General features: G+C 39.3%; 1 protein-coding gene across 6 annotated transcripts in view; it reads left to right on the top strand.

The window, feature by feature from the left end:
* MACROD2 (mono-ADP ribosylhydrolase 2) overlaps positions 1 to 23,607 on the top strand; it is a 2,106,139-nt gene that overhangs the window by 1,541,200 nt on the left and 541,332 nt on the right. For all 6 annotated transcript variants that reach the window (XM_023217826.3, XM_023217825.3, XM_023217824.3 and 3 more), the window contains one exon: positions 14,814 to 14,887. In XM_023217826.3, coding sequence (XP_023073594.1) covers positions 14,814 to 14,887 — 74 coding nt within the window. The remainder of the gene's footprint in view (positions 1 to 14,813; positions 14,888 to 23,607) is intronic.

Here is a 23,607-nt window from a genome sequence, read left to right as displayed (position 1 = left end):
TTGCTCAATAAATGCTAACAGCAGCAGCACTAGCAGCAGTTTATTAGTATTTCAAGATTGCTGTGTTGTCTAGTGGGCCAGGTTTGCATGCCATTATGTGCCTGATCTAGATGACCTCTATACTCCCCAAAGTGAAATATTATGTTACCTTCGTGCTAACAGCCAGTGAGCTCCCCAACTCCTTCTCCCCAGTTAATTAGCTATTTTATAGAACATTTCTCTACTGTGCATGTGCTAGAGGTTACAACTAAAATACAGTGGAGAAAGGGTGATTGCAAGATCAGACATGACACCTCATTGTCTCAGATTCATCAATTCATTTTGACTGCTGTCATGATTCGACTACCCCCAAAAAGCAGATTTAAAAGCAGGGGTTTGTGTGTAAGTTGTTAATTTGAAGGTGACTTTTGGAAAGAGAGACAGACGAAGAAAGGAAGCAAATAAAGAATGCATTATCAAGGGATTTGCCACTTTGGGCAAGTGGAGTGTGAGCTCACTGAGCAGCTCTGGGAAACTATAAAGCACACACCTCAGCATTATTCCCTGAGGGGTGAGGGAGCTGAGGTATTAACCCAACAACTCTCAGTAATCATTAGTTGAAGAACGTTTTGGGGGGGAGCTTGTTCCCTGGCCCTTTAGACTTGCCCTACATGTGGCAAAGTGAGCTCTGGCCACCAGAAGGAGACCTCGAGTAAAAGGGGCTGGCACCAGAAGGAGCCCTCAGGTAAAAGGTTTAAGTCAAAGCAACTTGCAAGGAAATAGCACATGCCAAGAAGATACATGTGGTACATCGTCAGCATCTGCTCTTGTTACCCAACTTATGAGCATGCCATGTTATGTGTATATACTCATATAACAAAGCCAGATCACAAAACATCTGCAACTCCACTCTCTTAACAACAGACTGTGGACCCCTCACCCTTGCCTACTAGGTGCCCCTTTATGCTCCTGGGTGAAGCCAGTGATACCTTTTTAGCATTCTGCTGCCATGCTCACTGCAGTAATAGGGGCCAGTGTCACTCTTATTACTTCACCTGTTTTATCTTTTGTGAAACTCAGCCTTTAGCCAGAATAGTCTGAGTGGCTGGTCTAGCAATTGCTTAACGGTGAGGCTCCTTCAGCTCATTTCTCTCAAGTAATTTGATTTCATCGTGCTATCAGAATTACTTTTATGGGTTGGAAGGAGGCCTGGGGGAAGAGGTTGACAAAAGCTGTTTTGAGATTTAAAAAACAAAAAAACAAACAAACAAAAAAACAAAAAACAATGTATTGCCCAATACTTCCCATCACACCCTCCATCTATACCCTCCAGTCTCTCCTCCCCATCCATGGTAGGGTGTGCACGTGTGTGTTTCAGAGAAATTAAAATAACAACACACAATTAATCTCACATTTGTATTTCTTTTCACCCGAGCTTGAAAAGTATACTGTTTCATTTCCTGTGATCCCCACAACAGAACTTGTGTGCTAAGATGGAAAAATATTATGACTATGTTCTCTGAAATTATCAAGCAAAGTGTAATTTTGCATTGATAGTCAATGTTGAAAATCCCCGTTCAACTGATGTCCACATATCGATCAACCCAGTGATACATCCTTCTCACTCAGGACAATCATAGGTTTCTATCAATGCAGAAAGTCTCACGTTTGATAACTTCACAATATTTTTATTTTGAGGGTGTGCATGTGAATAAAAATAACATGGCGCCATGCTTTCCTCATTAAAGTGTTGGCAGGAATAGAGAGCTCAAAAGTGGGTGTGAATTTCATGTACAGAGTTCAAGGGAGTTTGATTTTTTTAAACTACTGCTCCTAACTTCTGAATATTCTGGATATTTATAACAATACAGTACCAATTTGGAGCTTTTAGTCACTTGGAAGGCTGGTTAGTATAGCAACTACTTTCTAAATAATATGCAATCTACACAGGGATTTATGATTTCATAAAATTGCTAGTATTTTATCACAGCTTTGGGCCCCGTGCTTGGCTAGGCAGAGTGAGGGTATGGATGAAACCCCTTTGAGGTAAAAACCACCACAAAATACATTGTTCAGCTGAAAATAAAATGATTGAGTACATAAAGAATAGTTTTTAGATTTGTGAGTTTTGCCTGGACATTGGTCTCTAGAGCGCTGTCTTCTTACAAACTGCAAGAAAGGCAGTTAAAACTGAGGTGAGACCTGGCAACAGATATAGAAAGGGATGTTGAGGGAAGCCCTGGGCAGACTCCGAATGGTGCATGGGGTTAAGGTTTTAAAGCCTGGCTTAAATACACCAAATTATTATTATACCAAACTTATGTTCAATTTTATTTTAATTTTTTTTTTGTAGTAAGAACCTCTTTGAAATTATTGATTTAAAGTATCACCATATGCCTTTCTATGATATGGTAATCTATAGCCCCAAATAGACTTTCTTTTTTTCCTTTTTTCTTTTTTATTGGGGGAGGAGCTCATTAATTTTTTTTTTTTTATTATTATACTTTAAGTTCTAGGGTACATGTGCACAATGTGCAGATTTGTTACATATGTATACATGTGCCATGTTGGTGTGCTGCACCCATTAACTTGTCATTTACATTAGGTATATCTCCTAATGCTATCCCTCCCCCCTCTCCCCCACAATAGGACCTGGTGTGTGATGATCCCCTTCCTGTGTCCAAGTGATCTCATTGTTCAGTTCCCACCTATGAGTGAGAACATGCAGTGTTTGGTTTTCTGTTCTTGTGATACTTTGCTGAGAATGATGGTTTCCAGCTGCATCCATGTCCCTGCAAAGGACACGAACTCATCCTTTTTTATGGCTGCATAGTATTCCATGGTGTATATGTGCCACATTTTCTTAATCCAGTCTGTCACAGATGGACATTTGGGTTGATTCCAAGTCTTTGCTATTGTGAATAGTGCTGCAATAAACATACATGTGCATGTGTCTTTATAGCAGCATGACTTATAATCCTTTGGGTATATCCGCAGTAGTGGGATGGCTGGGTCAAACGATATTTCTAGTTCTAGATCCTTGAGGAATCGCCATACTGTCTTCCACAATGGCTGAACTAGTTTACAGTCCCACCAACAGTGTAAAAGTGTTCCTATTTCTCCACATCCTCTCCAGCACCTGTTGTTTCCTGATTTTTTAATGATTGCCATTCTAACTGGTGTGAGATGGTATCTCGTTGTGGTTTTGATTTGCATTTCTCTAATGGCAAATGATGATGAGCATTTTTTCATGTGTCTGTTGGCTGTATGAATGTCTTCTTTTGAGAAGTGTCTGTTCATATCGTTTGTCCACTTTTTGATGGGGTTTTTTTGTTGTTGTTGTTGTAAATTTGATTCAGTTCTTTATAGGTTCTGGATATTAGCCCTTTGTCAGATGAGTAGATTGCAGAACTTTTCTCCCATTCTGTAGGTTGCCTGGTAGTTTCTTTTGCTGTGCAGAAGCTCTTTATTCGATCCCATTTGTCAATTTTGGCTTTCGTTGCCATTGCTTTTGGTGTTTTAAACATGAAGTCCTTACTCATGCCTATGTCCTGAATGGTATTACCTAGGTTTTCTTGTAGGGTTTTTATGGTTTTAGGTCTAGCATTTAAGTCTCTAATCCATCTTGAATTAATTTTCATATAAGGAGTAAGGAAAGGATCCGGTTTCAGCTTTCTACTGATGGCTAGCCAATTTTCCCGGCACCATTTATTTAATAGGGAATCCTTTCCCCATTTCTTGTTTATGTCAGGTTTGTCAAAGATCAGATGGCGCTAGATGTGTGGTATTATTTATGAGGCCTCTGTTCTGTTCCATTGGTCTATATCTCTGTTTTGGTACCAGTAGCATGCTGTTTTGGTTACTGTAGCCTTGTAGTGTAGTTTAAAGTCAGGTCACGTGATGCCTCCAGCTTTGTTCTTTTGGCTTAGGATTGTCCCAGCAATGCGGGGTCATTTTTGGTTCCATATGAACTTTAAAGCAGTTTTTTCCAATTCTGTGAAGAAAGTCATTGGTAGCTGAATGGGGATGGCATTGAATCTATAAATTACCTTGGGCAGTATGGGCATTTTCACAATATTGATTCTTCCTATCCATGAGCATGGTATGTTCTTCCATTTGTTTGTGACCTCTTTTATTTCACTGAGCAGTGGTTTGTAGTTCTCCTTGAAGAGGCCTTTTACATCCCTTGTAAGTTGGGTACCTAGGTATTTTATTCTCTTTGAAGCTAGTGTGAATAGGAGTTCATTCATGATTTGGCTCTGTGTTTGTCTGTTACTGGTGTATAAGAATGCTTCTGATTTTTGCACATTGATTTTCTATCCTGAGACTTTGCTGAAGTTGCTTATGAGCTTAAGGAGATTTGGGGCTGAGATAATGAGGTTTTCTAAATATACAATCATGTCATTGGCAAACAGGGACAATTTGACTTCTTTTCCTAACTGAATACTCTTTATTTCTTTCTCTTGCCTGATTGCCCTAGGCAGAACTTCCAACACTATGTTGAACAGGAGTGGTGAGAGAGGGCACCCCTGTCTTGTGCCAGTTTTCAAAGGAAATGCTTCCAGTTTTTGCCCATTCAGTATGATATTGGCTGTGGGTTTGTCATAAATAGCTCTTAATATTTTGAGATGTGTTCCATTTATGCCAAATTTATTGAGAGTTTTTAGCATGAAGGGCTGTTGAATTTTGTCAAAGGCCTTTTCTGCATCTATTGAGATAATCATGTGGTTTTGTCTTTGGTTCTGTTTATATGCTGGATTACGTTTATTGATTTGTGTATGTTGAACTAGCCTTGCATCTCAGGGACGAAGCCAACTTGATCATGTTGGATAAGCTTTTTGATGTGCTGCTGGATTCTGTTTGCCAATATTTTATTGAGGATTTTTGCATTGATGTTCATCAGGGATATTGGTCTAAAATTCTCTTTTTTTGTTGTGTCTCTGCCGGGCTTTGGCATCAGGATGATGTTGGCCTCGTAAAATGAGTTAGGGAGGATTCCCTCATTTTCTATTGATTGGAATAGTTTCAGAAGGAATGGTACCAGCTCCTCCTTGTACCTCTGATAGAATTCAGCTGTGAATCCGTCTGGTCCTGGACTTTTTTTGGTTGGTAGGCTATTAATTATTGCCTCAATTTCAGAGCCTGCTATTGGTCTATTCAGGGATTCAACTTCTTCCTGGTTTAGTCTTGGGAGAGTGTAAGTGTTCAGGCAATTATCCATTTCTTCTAGGTTTTCTAGTTTATTTGCATAGAGCTGTTTATAGTATTCTCTGATGGTAGTTTGTATTTCTGTGGGGTCGGTGGTGATATCTCCTTTATCATTTTTTATTGTGTTTGATTCTTCTTTCTTTTCTTCTTTATTAGTCTTGCTAGTGGTCTATCAATTTTGTTGATCTTTTCAAAAACCCAGCTCCTGGATTCATTGATCTTTTCGAGGGTTTTTCGTGTCTCTCTCTCCTTCAGTTCTGCTCTGATCTTAGTTATTTCTTGCCTTCTGCTAGCTTTTGCATGTGTGTGCTCTTGCTTCTCTAGTTCTTTTAATTGTGATGTTAGGGTTCAATTTTAGATCTTTCCTGCTTTCTCTTGTGGGCATTTAGTGCTATAAATTTCCCTCTACACACTGCTTTAAATGTGTCCCAGAGATTCTGGTATGTTGTATCTTTGTTCTCGTTGGTTTCAAAGAACATCTTTGTTTCTGCCTTTATTTCATTAGGTACCCAGTAGTCATTCAGGAGCAGGTTGTTCAGTTTCCATGTAGTTGAGAGGTTTTGATTGAGTTTCTTAGTCCCGAGTTCTAGTTTGATTGCACTGTGGTCTGAGAGACAGTTTGTTATAATTTATGTTCTTTTACATTTGCTGAGGAGTGCTTTACTTCCAACTATGTGGTCAATTTTGGAATAAGTGTGATGTGGTGCTGACAAGAATGTATATTCTGTTTATTTGGGGTGGAGAGTTCTGTAGATGTCTATTAGGTCTGCATGGTGCAGAGATGAGTTCAATTTCTGGATATCCTTGTTAATTTTCTGTCTCATTGATCTGTCTAATTTTGACAGTGGGGTGTTAAAGTCTCCCATTATTATTGTATGGGAGTCTAAGTCTCCTTGTAAGTTTCTAAGGACTTGCCTTATGAATCTGAGTGCTCCTGTATTGGATGCATATATAGTTAGCTCTTTAGGATAGTTAGCTCTTCCTGATGAATTCATCCCTTACCATTATGTAATGGCCTTCTTTGTCTCTTTTGATCTTTGTTGGTTTAAAGTCTGTTTTATCAGAGACTAGGATTGTAACCCCTCCCTTTTTTTGTTCTCCATTTGCTTGGTAGATCTTCCTCCATCCCTTTATTTTGAGCCTATGTGTGTCTCTGCATGTAAGATGTGTCTCCTGAATACAACAAACTGATGGGTCCTGACTCTTTATCCAGTTTTCCAGTCTGTGTCTTGTAATTGGACCATTTAGTCCATTTACATTTAAGGTTAATATTGTTATGTGTGAACTTGATCCTGTCCTTATGATATTAGCTGATTATTTTGCTCACTGGTTGATGCAGTTTCTTCCTTTACATGGCCTTTACATTTTGGTATGTTTTTGCAAAGGCTGGTACCTGTTGTTCCTTTCCATGTTTAGTGCTTCCTTCAGGATCTCTTGTAGGGCAGGCCTGGTGGTGACAAAATCTCTCAGCATTTGCTTGTCTGTAAAGGATTTTATTTCTCCTTCACTTATGAAACATAGTTTGGCTGGATGTGAAATTCTGGGTTGAAAATTCTTTTCTTTAAGAATGTTGAATATTGGCCCCCACTCTCTTCTGGCTTGGAGAGTTTCTGCCAAGAGATCTGCTGTTAGTCTGATCGGCTTCCCTTTGTGGGTAACCCGACCTTTCTCTCTGGCTGCCCTTAAGATTTTTTCCTTCATTTCCACTTTGGTGAATCTGACAATTATGTGTCTTGGAGTTGTTCTTCTCGAGGAGTATCTTTGTGGCGTTCTCTGTGTTTCCTGAATTTGAATGTTGGCCTGCCTTACTAGGTTGGGGAAGTTCTCTTGGATGATATTCTGCAGAGTGCTTTCCAACTTGGTTCCATTTTCCCCATCACTTTCCGGCAATCCAATCAGACATAGATTTGTTCTTTTCCCATAATCCTGTATTTATTGGAGGCTTTGTACATTTCTTTTTACTCTTTTTTCTCTACACTTCTCTTCTCACTTCATTTCATTCATTTGATCTTCAGTCGCTGATACTCTTTCTTCCAGTTGATTGAGTCAGTTACAGAAGCTTGTGCATTTGTCCTGTAGTTCTTTTGTTACAGTTTTCATCTCTGTCAGTTCTTTTAATGTCTTCTCTGCATTGATTATTCTAGTTATCCATTCATCCATTCTTTTTTCAAGGTTTTTGGTTTCTTTGCGCTGGTTATGCAGCTCCTCCTTTAGCTCTGAGAAGTTTGATTGACTGAAACCTTCTTCTTTCAACTAGTCAAAGTCATTCTCTGTCCAGCTTTGTTCTGTTGCTGGCGATGAGGTGCGCTCCTTTGGAGGGGGAGATGCACTCTGATTTTTTGAATTTCCAGCTTTTCTGCACTGCTTTTTCCCCATCTTTGTGGTTTTATCTGCCTTTGGTCTTTGATGATGGTGACGTACTGATGGAGTTTTGGTGTGAGTGTCCTTTCTGTTTGTTAGTTTTCCTTCTAACAGTCAGGACTCTCAGCTGTAGGTCTGTTGGAGTTTGCTGGAGGTCCACTCCAGACCCTGTTTGCCTTGGTATCAGCAGCGGAGGCTGCAGAAGATAGAATATTGCTGAACAGCGAGTATTGATGTCTGATTCTTGCTCTGGAAGCTTCATCTCAGGAGTGTACCCTGCCATGTGAGGTATGAGGTGTTCGTCTGCAGCTAGTGGGGGATGTCTCCCAGTTAGGCTACTCAGGGGCCAGGGACCCACTTGAACAGGCAGTCTGTCCATTCTCAGATCTCATCCTCCATGCTGGGAGATCCACTGCTCTCTTCAAAACTGTCAGAGAGGGACTTTTACATCTGCAGAGGTTTCTGCTGCTTTTTGTTTAGCTATGCCCTGTCCCCGGAGGTGGAGTGTACAGAGGGAGGCAGACCTCCTTGAGCTGTGGTGGGCTCCACCCAATTCAAGCTTCCCTGTGGCTTTGTTTACCTACTTAAGCCTCAGCAATGGTGGGCACCCCTCCCCCAGCCTCGCTGCCACCTTGCATTTAGATCACAGACTGTTGTGCTAGCAATGAGGGAGGCTCTGTGGGCGTGGGACCCTCTGGGCCAGGTGTGGGATATAATCTTCTGGTGTGTTATTTGCTAAGACCCTTGGTAAAGCACAGTATTACAGTGGGAGTTGCCTGATTTTCCAGGTGTTGTGTGTCTCAGTTTCCTTCAGCTAGGAAAAGGAATTCCCTTCCCCCTTGCACTTCCCAGGTGAGGCGATGCCTTGCCCTGATTCAGCTCTCACTGGTCAGGCTGTACCCGCTGACCAGCGCCAAGTGTCTGACACAACCCAGTGAGATGAACCCTGTACCTCAGTTTAAAATGCAGAAATCACCCATCTTCTGTGTCTCTCACACTGGGAGCTGGAGGCTGGAGCTGTTCCTATTCAGCCATCTTGGGCACGCCCACCCCCAAATAGACTTTCATTTTAAAGTTTAAAACAAAAGCTAATCTGTTGCTTCTGACTCGAAAAAGGACAGTTTTACTGGTAGAGTAAGTCATGTCTATCTTTATTTTAGCAGAATATGCTAGAATTCTAGTAAACATGATTGAATTTTATATCAGGTGAACAAAATTAGTTTCTACATGGGAGCCTTTGGATAAAGTTAAAGATAATAGGGAAATATCAGTAACAGTAAAAAATAAAAAGTAAATAGAGAGGAAAATTGTCCACAGCAAAGTGAAAACCAGATTCACTGTAGCTGTATTGGCTTCTGGGTTTTCAACAATTCCAACAAACGTACAGTTTAGAGGTGGGGTAGAATCTTCAATGAGTCTTTATTGCTGTATCTTTCTGTAGTGAAATTTGATGAAAAGAAATGTCGGCTTAATAACCAAGTGAAAGGAAAATGTCCACCTAATGAGTTATTTGATGTGCTATGGATGAAAACTACTGTAAATTCAACTTGTTGTTTCACTTCTGTGTCTTTTATTTAAATTGTCTTGACGGTCTGTTGACAGAATTTGTCCTTTCTTGGCTTAGGAACATCACTGCTTTGCAGTGAGAACACAGGCAAATCATAAAACTTATTTCAGCTTCTAGTTATAAAAAGTATTGAATAGCCTAAAGCTATCTTTAATAGCTTGAAATGTGGTCAAGAGAATATAATTAGAAAGTACATCTCAACATGTTAAATAAATAAATCAGAGATTATTAAAACACATTATTTTAAACTTTCATATACTTCTGGTGGGAGTGTTATTGGCACAGCTGCTTTGGAAAACTGGCAGAATCTCCCAGAGTCAAGCATAACATGGGGTCCAGCAGTCCTTCCTCCTGGATGTATACTCACTAGAAACATGCTTATGTCCACCAAGACATGTATGAGAATGTTCACGGCACCTTCATTCATATTAGTCTCATACTGGGAACAGTCTAGTTACTCATCAACACTAGACTAGATAAACAGATTGTGGAATATCCATACAATGGAACGCAACACTACAATGAAATGAGCTACTGTTATATGTAACGCCGTGGGTAAATCAGGCAGGCATAATTTTGAACAAAACATAGACAAAAAACACGCACTATATAATTGTATATATGTGAAGTGTAAAAACAGACAAAACTAACCTTTGATCATAGAATTCAGAATAGTGGTTATTTTGAGGACTGGGCATTGACCCAGGACAAGGCAGCTTTCTGGGTAGTATTAGAAGTATCTTATACCTTGAGCTGCATAATGGTGTGTGTGTGTGTGTGTGTACAGTATATAAAATATTTGTAAGCACTTTCAATACAAAGTAAATAAGAAAAAATCATTTATTTATTGTATAAGTCAACTTTCACATTTACAACAAAAGTTAATTTTATGAATCGATCCTAATAAGTAGAAAACTAAGCTTTGGAATTCCAGTAGAGGCACAGAATCTGTGCGCACCTGGGTACACACACATACAACTCCCTGCATGCCTGACCCTAAATTATTCATGGCTTGTTCAGCCTCATTGACCCTCATACTTAGAAGAGATTTCCCATGTCATCTAATGCAGTGATTCGTCTGAAGCTTGTCTGTAGCCTCCCCTCTGGGTGACCATTCTACTTTTGTGAACAAAAGTCCTCTGGTGACCAGAATATGTTGTGATGTTCTGAGGAAGTCCTTTCTCTCTTGGGAGTCCATCCCTAGGCTAAAATCTGTCTTTGTCCATTCATTGGTCTTATTTGTAACCCCGGAGGTCTTGCAGTTAAGTGGGGAAAGAATTGTCTTGCTGTTTACCCTGAACATCATGCTTTATCTTGTATATCCATGTCCAACGAAAGCAGGCATACTTTCAGGGATATTCATCTTGATATTTTTCTCCCCCTTTAATTAATCACAATACATCTTCCTATCAGGAACTAGATTTTCTCATAAATCTCGATATTTTTCCCCAGGAATGAAAAGGGATATTCTGAATATAACTATCTGTTGAGTACCTTCTCAGCATCCCTTCCTCCTCCCCATACTCTAAGGTTAAACACTCCCTGTGCTCCCAGCAGTGAGCCTTTTCCTGTTGTCAATATGTACAAAGATCCACAAGTCGGTAATCCAGTCAGTCATTCAACACCTAGTTATTGATCATTCTCTATGTGCCGGCAATGTTTCAGGTATCCAGTGATAAGCAAAGACAGATGTGTTATCCACCTGCCAGGGTTTTCACTCTATTAAGATTATTAATCACGTATTTACATAAGTAAATGTAGAATTGCAACTGTGATGGGTCTGTGAGGTAAAGGTACATGGTGTTATGAAAACACAACATAGGGAGTCATCAATGTCAGAGAAGCCTTTCCTGAAGAAGTGACCACTGAGCAGAGGACAAATGAAATGGAAATACACTAGGAAAAAAGGAGGATAAATGTCATTTCAGAAAGGGGAAAGAGCATGAGCAAGGCTTTATGACAGGAAGGCAAAATAAAAATACCACTTTCAAAGATCAGAAAGAAGGCCAGAGAAGAAAGTGAGAAAGAAGGCAACATGAGAGGAGACTAGAGAGACAAGAAAGGGCCAGCTCATTCAGGGGAGAAATGTTGCCATTAACCTGGGGAGTGGCTTGAAGCTAGAATTGGCTTCAAATGCTTGTGAAAGAGTATTCCTTGGAAAGTAACTGAGCAAACAAACTAACAATGAGAAAACATGTTTTGAAAGAGCTCTGTTTAAATTAGTAACTTTGAATCGGGAATGTTGCATCAAGGTCCAGGGCACAATTCATAGAGGAGGTTGTTGTGGAAGACGAGAGGGTCAATGGACTGGCTAGGCGTGGGGTGGGTCACTCTCGTGGATGTTGAAATCACACAGGGTTAGAGTGAACCTTGAGGTTAAGATGAAAATCATAACTCAGTGCCAGATGCTTTGATGAATATGAGTGACCAGGAGGTCACAAATTATTGAGAACTGACCATAGTTGCCATGGTTCTATGACAACTTGTATAATTTCTCTGTGGGGAATTATGTCTTCTAAAGGTGAATGTTAATGCTGATGGTCATTGCAACTGTGTGTGATTGCAGTATTTATTAGTTTTATATAGCCCTATAATTTTATGATTTAAATACTTATTCAACATACCTAAATTTGGAGAAGAATTTTATGAGATGAGAATAAATAAGAGAAAACTGAGACATAAGTCTAGAAAGGCCCCGTGGGGTCATTGGAATGTGTAACACTAAGCTAAGGTGCCCGTGTTTATTCTGTGTTGGAGAGTCAACAAAGGCTGCCTCTGTTTTGTGTACGGTTGAGGTGTAATGCTAACTATGCTGTAGGAAGAATCACTTGAAAGTGGCTTGCAGGATAGATTGGAGAAGGGAAGGAAGACCAAAGGAGCACAGGTGTCAACTACAGTTGTCTGGGTCAGGGCTGATCAGACCTTGAAAGAAATCAATGGGAAAGGGAGGAAAAGAAGGCGAGGTGGAAAATAGTTCAGAATAGCCTTTAGGACTCGGTTACCAGCAGGGAAGGCAGTCAAACATGGCGGTAACTAGGAGAGAGATAAAGCCATAGACAGAAACCAGAAAGCCGGGAGCGACATTTATTCTAGGTAGGAGCATGTATTGCACTTCTGATGCTGAAGCATATCAAAGGGAAGTATGCAGGCGATTATAAATGTAGGCGTTAAATTCAGGGCAGAGATGGACAGAAAAGGCCTCCTATGGTTAATCCCCTAACAGCAAATGCCCATCCTGGCCTTCTTCTCCTTTTTTTTTTTTTTGAGATAGAGTCTTGCTGTGTTGCCCAGGCTGGAGTGCAGTGGTGCAAACTCAGCTCACTGCAACCTCTGCCTCCCAAGTTCAAGCAATTCCCTGCCTCAGCCTCCCAAGTAGCTGGGATTACAGGTGATCACCATTATGTTTGGCTAATTTTTATATTTTTAGTAGAGATGGGGTTTCACCATCTTGGCCAAGCTCTTCTTGAACTCCTGACCTCATGATCCTCCCACCTCAGACTTTCAAAGGGCTGGAGTTACAGGCGTGAGCCACTGCACCTGGCCACCTCCTTCTCCTTTGCAGCTCACCCTACTTTCATCCTACTTTCCTCTCCACTTCATTTTTCCTAACCTTTCCCATTGATTCCTCGGGACTTACAGCTTATTTCTGAGGATAATGTCTCCTTGGTTCCCCATGTTACAGCTCTCTTCCTCAAATATTCTATTATTTCCTGCAAACCTCACACTTCTTTCTTGCTTAGTCCTCTTTATCTGTGTCCACATAACCCTAATACACTTGTTATGCTGCATTTTGTTTGCCTCTTTACTTGTCTGTTTCCTCCTCTAGACTTTGGGCTTTTAGAGGACAGGGACTCAATAAAAGTATGACATAGCTACTTATGTGGGGTTCAGTAATACTTTTTAACTTTAAAGAAAATTTAAGAGTTTTACATTTTGATGCATTCATTTAAAGAAAACGAATAGGATTAAACAATTCATAACAAATGCACAATCTCAAATGTGATATACGTTACAAAGGTTCAAGAACTTATGTACATTTTCTATATCACAACCATTGCCTCTAAGGAAAATGAAGCTTGGCTCTGATTTGTTTTGTCCCCTTTCGTAATGCACTCTCTAGCAAAGCCTATAGAAACCTAATCAGCAAAGCAACACATATTCTTGGAAATGGGGACAATATCTGTCTTTTTCCTGTCCTCTCACTCATTTTTTTTCTGAAGACCTACTGAAACCTGAACTATCAATTTGAACTACTGGAATACATATTTGCCCTCCAATAAAACTGGGTCTTTTAAGTCTTGGCTCTCTCCATTTCTGCAGCATCTCTCTCTTTCTGCATCTGTATGGACAATGTCCCAGGGGACTCTGGACAAGAAGATATCTTCATAGACAAGCCATATAAAGAAAAAAGAAGGCTGAGTTTAGGATGCTGGGAATGGCACACATTTAATGAATGTTGCTAGAAAGAAGCCAGGAAAGAATTGGTCAAACAGAAAGAAGAAGACATGGAAGAAGGCAGGGTTGAAAAATTCAGGAGGAGAAGCCACATACTCATAAAGACAGAAGTAGATTGATGGTTACCAGGGGCTTTGGGTGACAGATTGGGGAGTGACCATTAATGGGTACAGAGTTTTGTTATGGGATGATAAAAATATTCTGGAATTAGTGATGATGGCAAGACTTTACAAACATGGTACAAACTACTGAATTGTAAACTTTCACACAATAAGTAATAAAGTTAAAAAAATTAAAATATGTGAGAGGAGAATAAAACATAAAAAACTAGTCAAACACATCTAACACTAAACACATCTAACAATTTAGCTTGAAGATAAATTGAAAGGTGATGGGATTCGGTGATTAGGAAGCCAGTGGTGAGCTCAAAGAGAGTCGTTTCAGTAGCATAGTTACTCCTATCTCTTCTTCTTCCTGCTCCATAAATATAAAATTGATGAGATTATTCCTTCACATACCATCACTATTGGCAGAATGTTTGATGATTCTGTGGGTCCAGGAATATGTTTGGTTTAGATCAGCTAAGGTGACATTCTGAATGTGTTTTGGAGACTCTGAGCATGTACGCTCCTGCTCCCTGGGACAAAGCATAAGACTGTCATTCTTGCTGCCCTTCTAAAACCAAACCTGTATAACAAGACCTGATTAGCTCACGCTGTCTCAATTACAAGCATCACCTCTGATGGCCCCAAGTGAAACAGGAAATACCCTCTTTGAATTCTGACAAGTTTCTGTGGTGTGGTTCATTGGTGGAGTGCTGCTGGCCTTGTGACTGGCAGAACTGACCCTGGGCTAACTGTATGTTTTCTCTGAGACACATGTACTTTTTTTTTTTTTAAGCTGAGGATAGTAAACTTTAATCTGACCACTTCTTACAAGAAAACAATACGAAAGTACATTGTAATCTGTTAAGCATATATAAATATGTTTTTAATTGACATTGTTATGAGATTAGAGACACAATTAAATTATTTTTAAACTCTGTACTGGTGTAGGACCAGCCTTCTTAATGCCTGTGTGTAGGATCACAGGCTTCATATCCATGTACATCTTACTGAGGCCTGTACTTATTGACTGAATTGAATATTGTTTAAATGAGAAAACTCCAGTGTCGTAGCGTGATTAACCTCTCTGTTGCCTTCATCTTTCGTTGTTCATTTGTTTTTTTCTGCTCTTCATCTAGGCTTTCCGAACGAGCCTGCTGCAGTCATTGCCCTCGGCACCATTAAGGAATGGCTTGCCAACAATCACCATCAGGTAGGAGAAACGGCATAATCAGTGAACATCCAGGATAATGTAATTTGATGCTCAGTTCCCCCCAAAGAAGCACATAAATGTTATAAATATCAACTAAACCTAGTCATTGAGCCAAACCTAGCTGACCATTCGTCACTTGGGTTACTTGAGTAATTAAATATTTTTCTGTAATTGATAGAATGCAGTAACTCTATTGATCTATTTGGTGAATTGACCAGATTCATTTAGTCATCTAATTTTTTTTCCATCTGTGGATAGTATGGGTTAAATGTGTGAAAAAGAGAACAGGATGGATTTCATTAAGAATAAGGAGTTTTCCTGTGCTATTTTCCTTAGAGCTAAGTTATCTTTGTTGACTTGAGGTTCCCGGTGTACAGTAATTGTTTGGTGTCTGTGTTCTTTGGATTTATAACTAATCACTTCCCTAAAGTCACGTCTGAGTGTGAGATTGAAGTGGGCTTGTGTAATTGATCACAAAATCGTTATGAGCAGGATTTCTTATGAAACTAAATGCCTTCATCAGAGTATTCATCATGTCTCCTATTCTGCTTACTTAATAAGATCTTTGCAATATGTTTAGTGATGAATGGGGGAATTACGAAAGTAAACAAAGCAACAAAATAGAGACCATGGAGCTTTAAATTTCAGAGATTTGTTGATTTACATATTGTAACAGCTAGGAGGTTTCAGACAATGCACAATCTTATGCATTTTTCTTCAGATTTTGTTTTCTCCTCAGTTATTCACATAAGGGCTATAAAAATTGTGTTTCATTTTATGGTGGACCATGAATTTAGCTTTTTTCCTTGGGTAGGAGATGAATTATTTGGAAATAATTAGATATGGAAACAGGTGACGGGGTTTTCAAATGAGAGAGCACTTAGTACTTTTGTGTGTTTGAAGAAACAGCAGTGTCATATTCTAATTATTGTAATTTCAGCATTTCTTGACCACATGGCCAAACCTATCCATTTTGGTGCTTGCCCTTTGTTTTCCTCTTACTTTGAAATGTATAAATATGGCAACTTCAATTTAAAGGATATCTTCAATTACCTCAAAGAAGCAGAAGAAAAACAAATAGCTAAAATATCCAGCTTACAAAATATGTCTTTGACATGTGTTATTTTCTTTTCACAAGAACCTTATGAAATCTCTAGGGTAGGTGTATGTTATCTTCATCCACATTCTCCCTCAAAAGGTTAAATGACATACTCAAGATTAGAAAGTCACAGAACCAAGAGACTGACCCAGTTCTCATAACTCACTGGACATTCCTTATTGGAATGCCATGGAGGCCAGAAAGAGAAACTCAGTTCCTTTAAAAGCCAGTTATCTTCAATATATCGCTTGGTCATAGTAAATGTTCCACACCTGGATTAACTGCTTTGCAAAAGTGTTGCATGAGTGAAAGTTGATAACCGAGCAAGTGTATCAGTGCATATCCATCATTTCTACTAGAATAGTAATCCAAGGATATGCCCCACTGCAGGAAGTTTTCATGCGTCATCTTGGCATGTGATGGACAAACGCATAAACTCGTATCATTGAGGATGTGGTGATGAAGAATAAATATGTTGGTCACATGTACAGCTCATCGACAAATTCTACTCATTGATTAAATTATAATTATAGCTAAATTATACAGAAAGTTATTTTCCATAGAAATTTTCTAATCTAGTGTTTTCTGGTTAATTCACTTTTCTACCCTGTCTTTGAGTCTATTCTTTTGCTTTCATATCCTTTTATTTTTCTGCTAATTTCTTGGGTACATTGTAGAAAATATAGATAATTTGGACTGAGAAACTCAGTTATTGCTATTGCAACTTTAAACATATCCTGTGCTGATTCCCTTTTTAAAAAGACCTCGAGTTTCAATATGCTAATTTAAGCAAGTCAATTTGAACACATTAGGTTTTTCTAAATAAATGAATTCTAATTGGTAGGTCATAGATAAAAGCTAAATAAATTGATTAGCAGTATTTTGATTTATTTTTTGCTCTGTTAAAACAAACAAACAGACTAGGTTAAGGACTTATAAAAGAGTATTGCTTCTAATTGTTTTGTCTTCATTGCTGTATTATTTTGATGTTCTGATTGTTTAAGGTACATATTCATTAACTCACTCATTTGATAAATATTTATTGAATCCCCCTAAGCACCAGATACTTTTTTATATTCCAGGAACAGAGCACTGAAAAACAAAATCCTTGCTTTGTCATATTGGTAGTCTAGAAAAAAAAATTATGTTTGCTTAACATAAATTAAGCAAATAAAAAATAAAGAAACAGGGAAGTTCAAAGAGTGCTTTACAAAATAAAACAGGGCAATTGGAAAATGTGTTTTTGGGTAGAGATTGTGCTGAGGACATAATCTTGGAATACAAATTTGTACAATGGGAAGGAGGAAGCCAAGCCATACAGAAATCTTGAGGTAAAACATTCCACACAGAGAGAACCACAGGAGAAAAGCCTGGAAGACAGAATGAGCTTACTGCTTGCTAGCAATGGTGAGATCCAATGTGGTTGAAGCAGAGAGATGAAAGAATGGCAGGAGACAAGTTTGGAGAAATAGACAGAGTCAGATTATAGGGTCTTGTGGTTCATAGAGAGACTTTGAATTTTATTCTAGTGGGTAGTTGTTGAAGCGTTTTAGGCAGGAGACTAACACATATAATTCACCTTTAAAAAACAAGCCTGGCTGCTCTTCCAAAAAGAATACTTGATATTTATGAGATACCAGAGTAAGAAATGGCAGATCAATTAAGAGGATGCTGCAGTAAATCCAGGCAGGAGTTGAGGGTGCTCTGGAATACAGTGATGGTAGAAAACGAGGTAACAAGTATCAAGTTGGGGTACACTTTGATGATGCCACCAATAGGACTAGAGGAGTGTTTTCTGTTAGGATGGGGTAGCTTGTGCTGCAGTTACAAACTACCCCCAAATCTTGGTATCACAAACAGCAAAGGTGTGTTTCTTGCTCACACTGTTTGTACATCTTACAAACCCAGGCTGACAGATAACTCTACCATGGGAAGTATCATCTATCACATGACAAGAAAAGATAGATAATCAATTCCCTTGTAGAAATGTTTCTACAAAGGAATGATGCATATAACTTTTGCTCACATTTCATTGTCCAGAAAAAGGCACCCAGGGACTAAGTTCCAGGAGACAAGAAAATGTAGCCTTTTTGTATGTTCAGAATAGAGCAAACTGAATATTGACAAAAATTAGTAATGTCTATTATAAAGGTAAATCAGATGTGCTATAAGGCAAAAAGAGAAGAATCAAGGATGACAACTAAATTTTTGGCCTGAGCTGCTGAGTAAATTTTGGTGTATTTTCTGAGATGAAGAATATTGGTATAAGAGCATGCTTATATGAAAAATGTAAAGAAGATAAGAATTGTGTTGCCATGCTACAGATAGTTAAGGTCTGAAATGATTTTAGATATCTAATGAAGATTTCTTTTTGTTTTTTTTTATTATACTTTAAGTTCTAGGGTACATGTGCATAACATGCAGGTTTGTTACATATGTATACTTGTGCCATGTTGGTGTGCTGCACCCATCAACTCATCAGCACCCATCAATTCGTCATTTATATCAGGTATAACTCCCAATGCAATCCCTCCCCCCTCCCCCCTCCCCATGATAGGCCCCAATGTGTGATGTTCCCCTTCCCGAGTCCAAGTGATCTCATTGTTCAGTTCCCACCTATGAGTGAGAACATGCGGTGTTTGGTTTTCTGTTCTTGTGATAGTTTGCTAAGAATGATGGTGTCCAGCTGCATCCATGTCCCTACAAAGGACGCAAACTCATCCTTTTTTATGGCTGCATAATATTCCATGGTGTATATGTGCCACATTTTCTTAATCCAGTCTGTCACAGATGGACATTTGGGTTGATTCCAAGTCTTTGCTATTGTGAATAGTGCCTCAATAAACATACGTGTGCATGTGTCTTTATAGCAGCATGATTTATAATCCTTTGGGTATATACCCAGTAGTGGGATGGCTGAGTCATATGGTACATCTAGATCAGGATCCTTGAGGAATCGCCATACTGTTTTCCATAATGGTTGAACTAGTTTACAATCCCACCAACAGTGTAAAAGTGTTCCTATTTCTCCACATCCTCTCCAGCACCTGTTGTTTCCTGACTTTTTAATGATTGCCATTCTAACTGGTGTGAGATGTTATCTCATTGTGCTTTTGATTTGCATTTCTCTGATGGCCAGTGATGATGAGCATTTTTTTCATGTGTCTGTTGGCTGTCTGAATGTCTTCTTTTGAGAAATGTCTGTTCATATCCTTTGCCCACTTTTTGATGGGGTTGTTTGTTTTTTTCTTGTACATTTGTTTGAGTTCTTTGTAGATTCTGGATATTAGCCCTTTGTCAGATGCGTAGATTGTAAAAATTTTCTCCCATTCTGTAGGTTGCCTGTTCACTCTGATGGTAGTTTCTTTTGCTGTGCAGAAGCTCTTTAGTTTAATTAGATCCCATTTGTCAATTTTGGCTTTTGTTGCCATTGCTTTTGGTGTTTTAGACATGAAGTCCTTGCCCATGCCTATGTCCTGAATGGTACTACCTAGGTTTTCTTCTAGGGTTTTTATGGTATTAGGTCTAACATTTAAGTCTCTAATCCATCTTGAATTAATTTTCGTCTAAGGAGTAAGGAAAGGATCCAGTTTCAGCTTTCTACTTATGGCTAGCCAATTTTCCCAGCACCATTTATTAAATAGGGAGTCCTTTCCCCATTTCTTATTTCTCTCAAGTAGACAATTGGCTATTGGAGCCTAAAGCTCAGGAAAGAAATAGGAAAGAAAGACCTGGTGAAATTGATCAGATTACCATAACTTTAACTTGGGTTTGGCCTCAGTTCGAGATTGCTTGCAAGAAAAAGGAATGTAGTCAAAAGGAGAATGTGTTGTATCAGTGAACTACATTTAAAAAAAAGTCTTGAAATCCAAGGGCCAGAACTAGAGATGGGTCTCATGAATGATAGAATCCCAAACTATAAATCCAATGAGAACCTAGGTAGCTCATTTTTATTCTCTCCCATTCCATCTCTATGTCTCTCTCTCCCATGTCTCTGTTTCATTATTATTATCATTTTGCATGTTATCTTTTATTCTCATTAACCTGCTTACACGTGGCCCCATTGTGACTGTGTCTGTCCATTCATGGGTCAATCAGCCCTGCCTGGGCCAAGGCCTGGGTTAGATGGATAAGGTTGCATTTTCTGAAGCTCTTAGCTGGTCAGGTTCCCCAAAAATTTTCCTTTAAAAAACAAAAAGGGGGAATCTATGTAATGTGAGTATCCCATCAGTGGTCATACTTTTCTTATTCAGCTGAGTTTACTATTCAACATTCACAAATTTCATGGTTTGTGGCTGTCATTCCCCATAAATAATTGATGCTGTCATATAATTGATGAGCTTTTACATTTCACCATTAACTTACTCTCTGATTTCTAAACCATCAGGAAGGTGTACTTTTTCTTTTCCAACACAGTAGTTGATTTGCTTATGTTTAATTTCATAAATCACCGCCAGCTGGTGTGGCTGGATGCTTCCACACCCAGAGAGGTCTGACTAGAGTCCTAGTGGTCAGGAGGAAGAAAATCATATTCTGTTGCCCACCATCCACTTGTTTAATTTACCCAAAGTCTGAACTGCGAGGGCACAACATACATTTAAGAGGACTCAGAAACCCTGGGGAGGAACCCTGCTGCACACACAGCGCAATGGCTCAAACAATGGCAATTCTAGCAGAAGAGCTAAAGCAGCACTTCAACAACAACAACAAAAAAAAAAAAAAAGAAGAAGAAGAAGGAGAATTCTCAAAGGCACAAAAATGACTTAGAACTGAAAAACATAATGACTTTTGAGTTGAAAAATTTAAGAAAAAACAAAATAGAATATTCACTACTGAGAACTAAATTATTGCTATGAGAAGATCAGATTGATGAATTATCTCACAACACAGAAGAGAAATACAGAGAAATGAAAATCATGACTGAAGAGGTAAGGTGGCAGAGAAACCCAGGGATCAAACATAAGGCAGGCAGGGTCTGAAGATTACCCACTGGCATTTTCAGCTAAATTAAGTATTAAGAACTTCTGAGTTCAGAAAACCAAAAGAAAAGAATATCAGAGTTGGCAGTAAAAATTGACAGCAGGTAGCATGATACCCTTTCTCTAAGTGCACCATTTTTCTCAAGTAGTAACTTTATTACAGAAATAGGTGAGCAAAATAAGAGACTGTTATGGAAATGAACAGTGGAAATGTGGCCTAGATTTCTAAGTTGAGGTGGCTTCTCTGTGTTATCAAATGCAATTTCATGCATTCCTTTTTTTTCATATGAAGTATATGAAAAATATAATTCTTTGTGGGATAGGGATTTCCCCACTCTGCAGCTCTGAGACCCCCTGCTCATATCTGAAAGTTAGCCTAAGAAATGTTTTCACAGTACCCGTTCTATTGTTCTATCCCAGGGACTCATATGGCATTTGGCTATTGGTCTCTGGGACAATGTACATATTTGCCATTTTTTCCACAGAAAAGTAGAACAGGATGCATTTCACTCTTCAGAGCCACAAATGTCCTGATATTATGAGATATTTGCAAGTCATGGCAGTCATATTCAATATTTCAGATACCTCAATGGAGCAAGCATTCTACAGCACATAGCACCATTTTTCTGGTTTCCCAGAAAGTCCTGCTAGTCAGGGGATACGGCTTCTAAGATGAAGATTCTGAGCTGGAAGATCAGTGTATTTCCCGGGAACTTTTAAATGTGGAACCCTAAAGTACTGATCAAGGATTAGTTGTGTCATGAAGGAAACCTGAACCCCTCTCCTCCTACCATCAATTATAAAGAAGCAGATAGATGGACAGAAGTTCAGCATTCTAGATTCTAGGAGGCTCTAGGTAAAGCTGTGGCCACTTGCAGCTATCCAAAGGGGAGCCCATGGTTCCCCTGAAGCCCGGCCCCAGCATCATCTCTGTGGGCTGTTGAGGATGGACTCCTTCCCGCTGCACTACTCCAAGGGAATTCCCTAATCTTCTCCCTCCTGTGTATACTGCTCTCCTCCCCAGACAGATCCCATTGTTCTGGGCTGGGGACAATTCAATGGAGAAGTGTTTGGTTCATCTTTGCAGACCCTTGGCTAGGTCACCTGGCTAGACCTGGAAATTACTGGCAAGGAAAAACCCCCAGCTCTGTATTTTCAAAACCCAAATGGGTTTTTTTTTTTTATGTAGGAGGAAGGTGATACTTTTCTCTCCTCACATGCAGGGTTTGGGTCTTTGCCCGATATAATTTTTTAAAACTATGCCTTTAGCACAAACAGATTGTTGTTCAAAATGTTAAATATCATCTACTTGTCATTTAAATAGTTTACTCTGTGCCTTCTGAGGGAAACACAACACCTGTGGTATTGCTGTTTGTCACTTAAAGTAGCAAGCTTACAGATGTGGCAGGGGATCCTGAGATGCTGTGTATATGTGGCAGCATCGCTCTGAGACAGATGTCCAACTCTGCAATTTGATGCCAGCCAAGGCCCCCAGACCTTACCCAGTGTAGTCTAGACCTCTCGGTACGCTGCTGATAGCCAGAGACAAAAGAAGCTTTGAGTTCATCTTTGATGTCCTTTGGAAGTAGAGACGTTGGTCTCTACTGTGTGGAAGCAGTTAGCCTTGTCACCCTCCCTTGCCTTCCAAAATTCAGGCACATAATTCACAAACTGCTGAAGAAGCTGAACATATTTCTCTACCCCAGAAAACAGAATTAGGAATCCACTGTAGAAATGCACGTCCAGCCTCCTGAGTGGTTCAGATGCTGCTCTCATGCTGATTTGACAAGGTCGAGGACACAGCCACTTGGTTCCTCATTACTGATCACAAAGAAACTGTTGCACTTTAACTTCTGGTGCCAAGACTATTTTTTCCCCCTTCTTGGCAGAGGTCTTTGAGCATATGCGGTGTTAAAAATTGTTTGCCACTTTTATTTCAGCATCACATTATGGATCACCAAAAAAACCCCAGTGTGGGGCCTGCCTTATGTCTCTGACATGAAACGCCTTAGGATCTTTGTGATTCTTAAAAAGGGGATTTAAATGAAACATGAAATGATGCTTACATTTATGATGGGAAAATTATATATTTCAAAACAAGCTCCGAATTCCTGTGGACTGTTATTTACACTTATGCAAAAAGCATAATGTGCCATCCTCCAAATCTATGCAATGCAGGGGTGTGGTTAACATTCAGAGACCTGGAAAGAGAAATGAAATGCTCCGTGCTCTCTCTCAGGAACGCCTTTATATGTCCACAAACATCATCTAAGTATTATGGCCTTAGTTTTTGGTGGAATTTAGTGTTAAAATTTGTGCACTTGAAAAAACAAATTGCAACATTGAAATGATCACATCCTGTGCAGTAATGTGGTTATGGTAATAACAATCATCATCCTAATATGCTGCTATAAAAATGTATCCTTTGACTAGCCCAAACATGACATTCAGGTGGAGCCATGACACTCATAGGCTGTGACAGAACTGAGGACAATTATTCCCAGACTTTGCAGATACGCTGTGTTGCTTTTGCTCTTCAAGAACCCTGATGACTCACTAACATTTTATATTTTCTCTCTACCTCTTTATTTTTCTCTCCCTCTCTCCCTACCCTTCTCTTTCTCTCTCTCTCTCCTTTCTTC

This window comes from Piliocolobus tephrosceles, chromosome 20 (assembly GCF_002776525.5).
Source record: "Piliocolobus tephrosceles isolate RC106 chromosome 20, ASM277652v3, whole genome shotgun sequence".
NCBI lineage: Eukaryota > Metazoa > Chordata > Mammalia > Primates > Cercopithecidae > Piliocolobus > Piliocolobus tephrosceles.
This window is presented reverse-complemented; position numbering and strand designations above follow the sequence as displayed.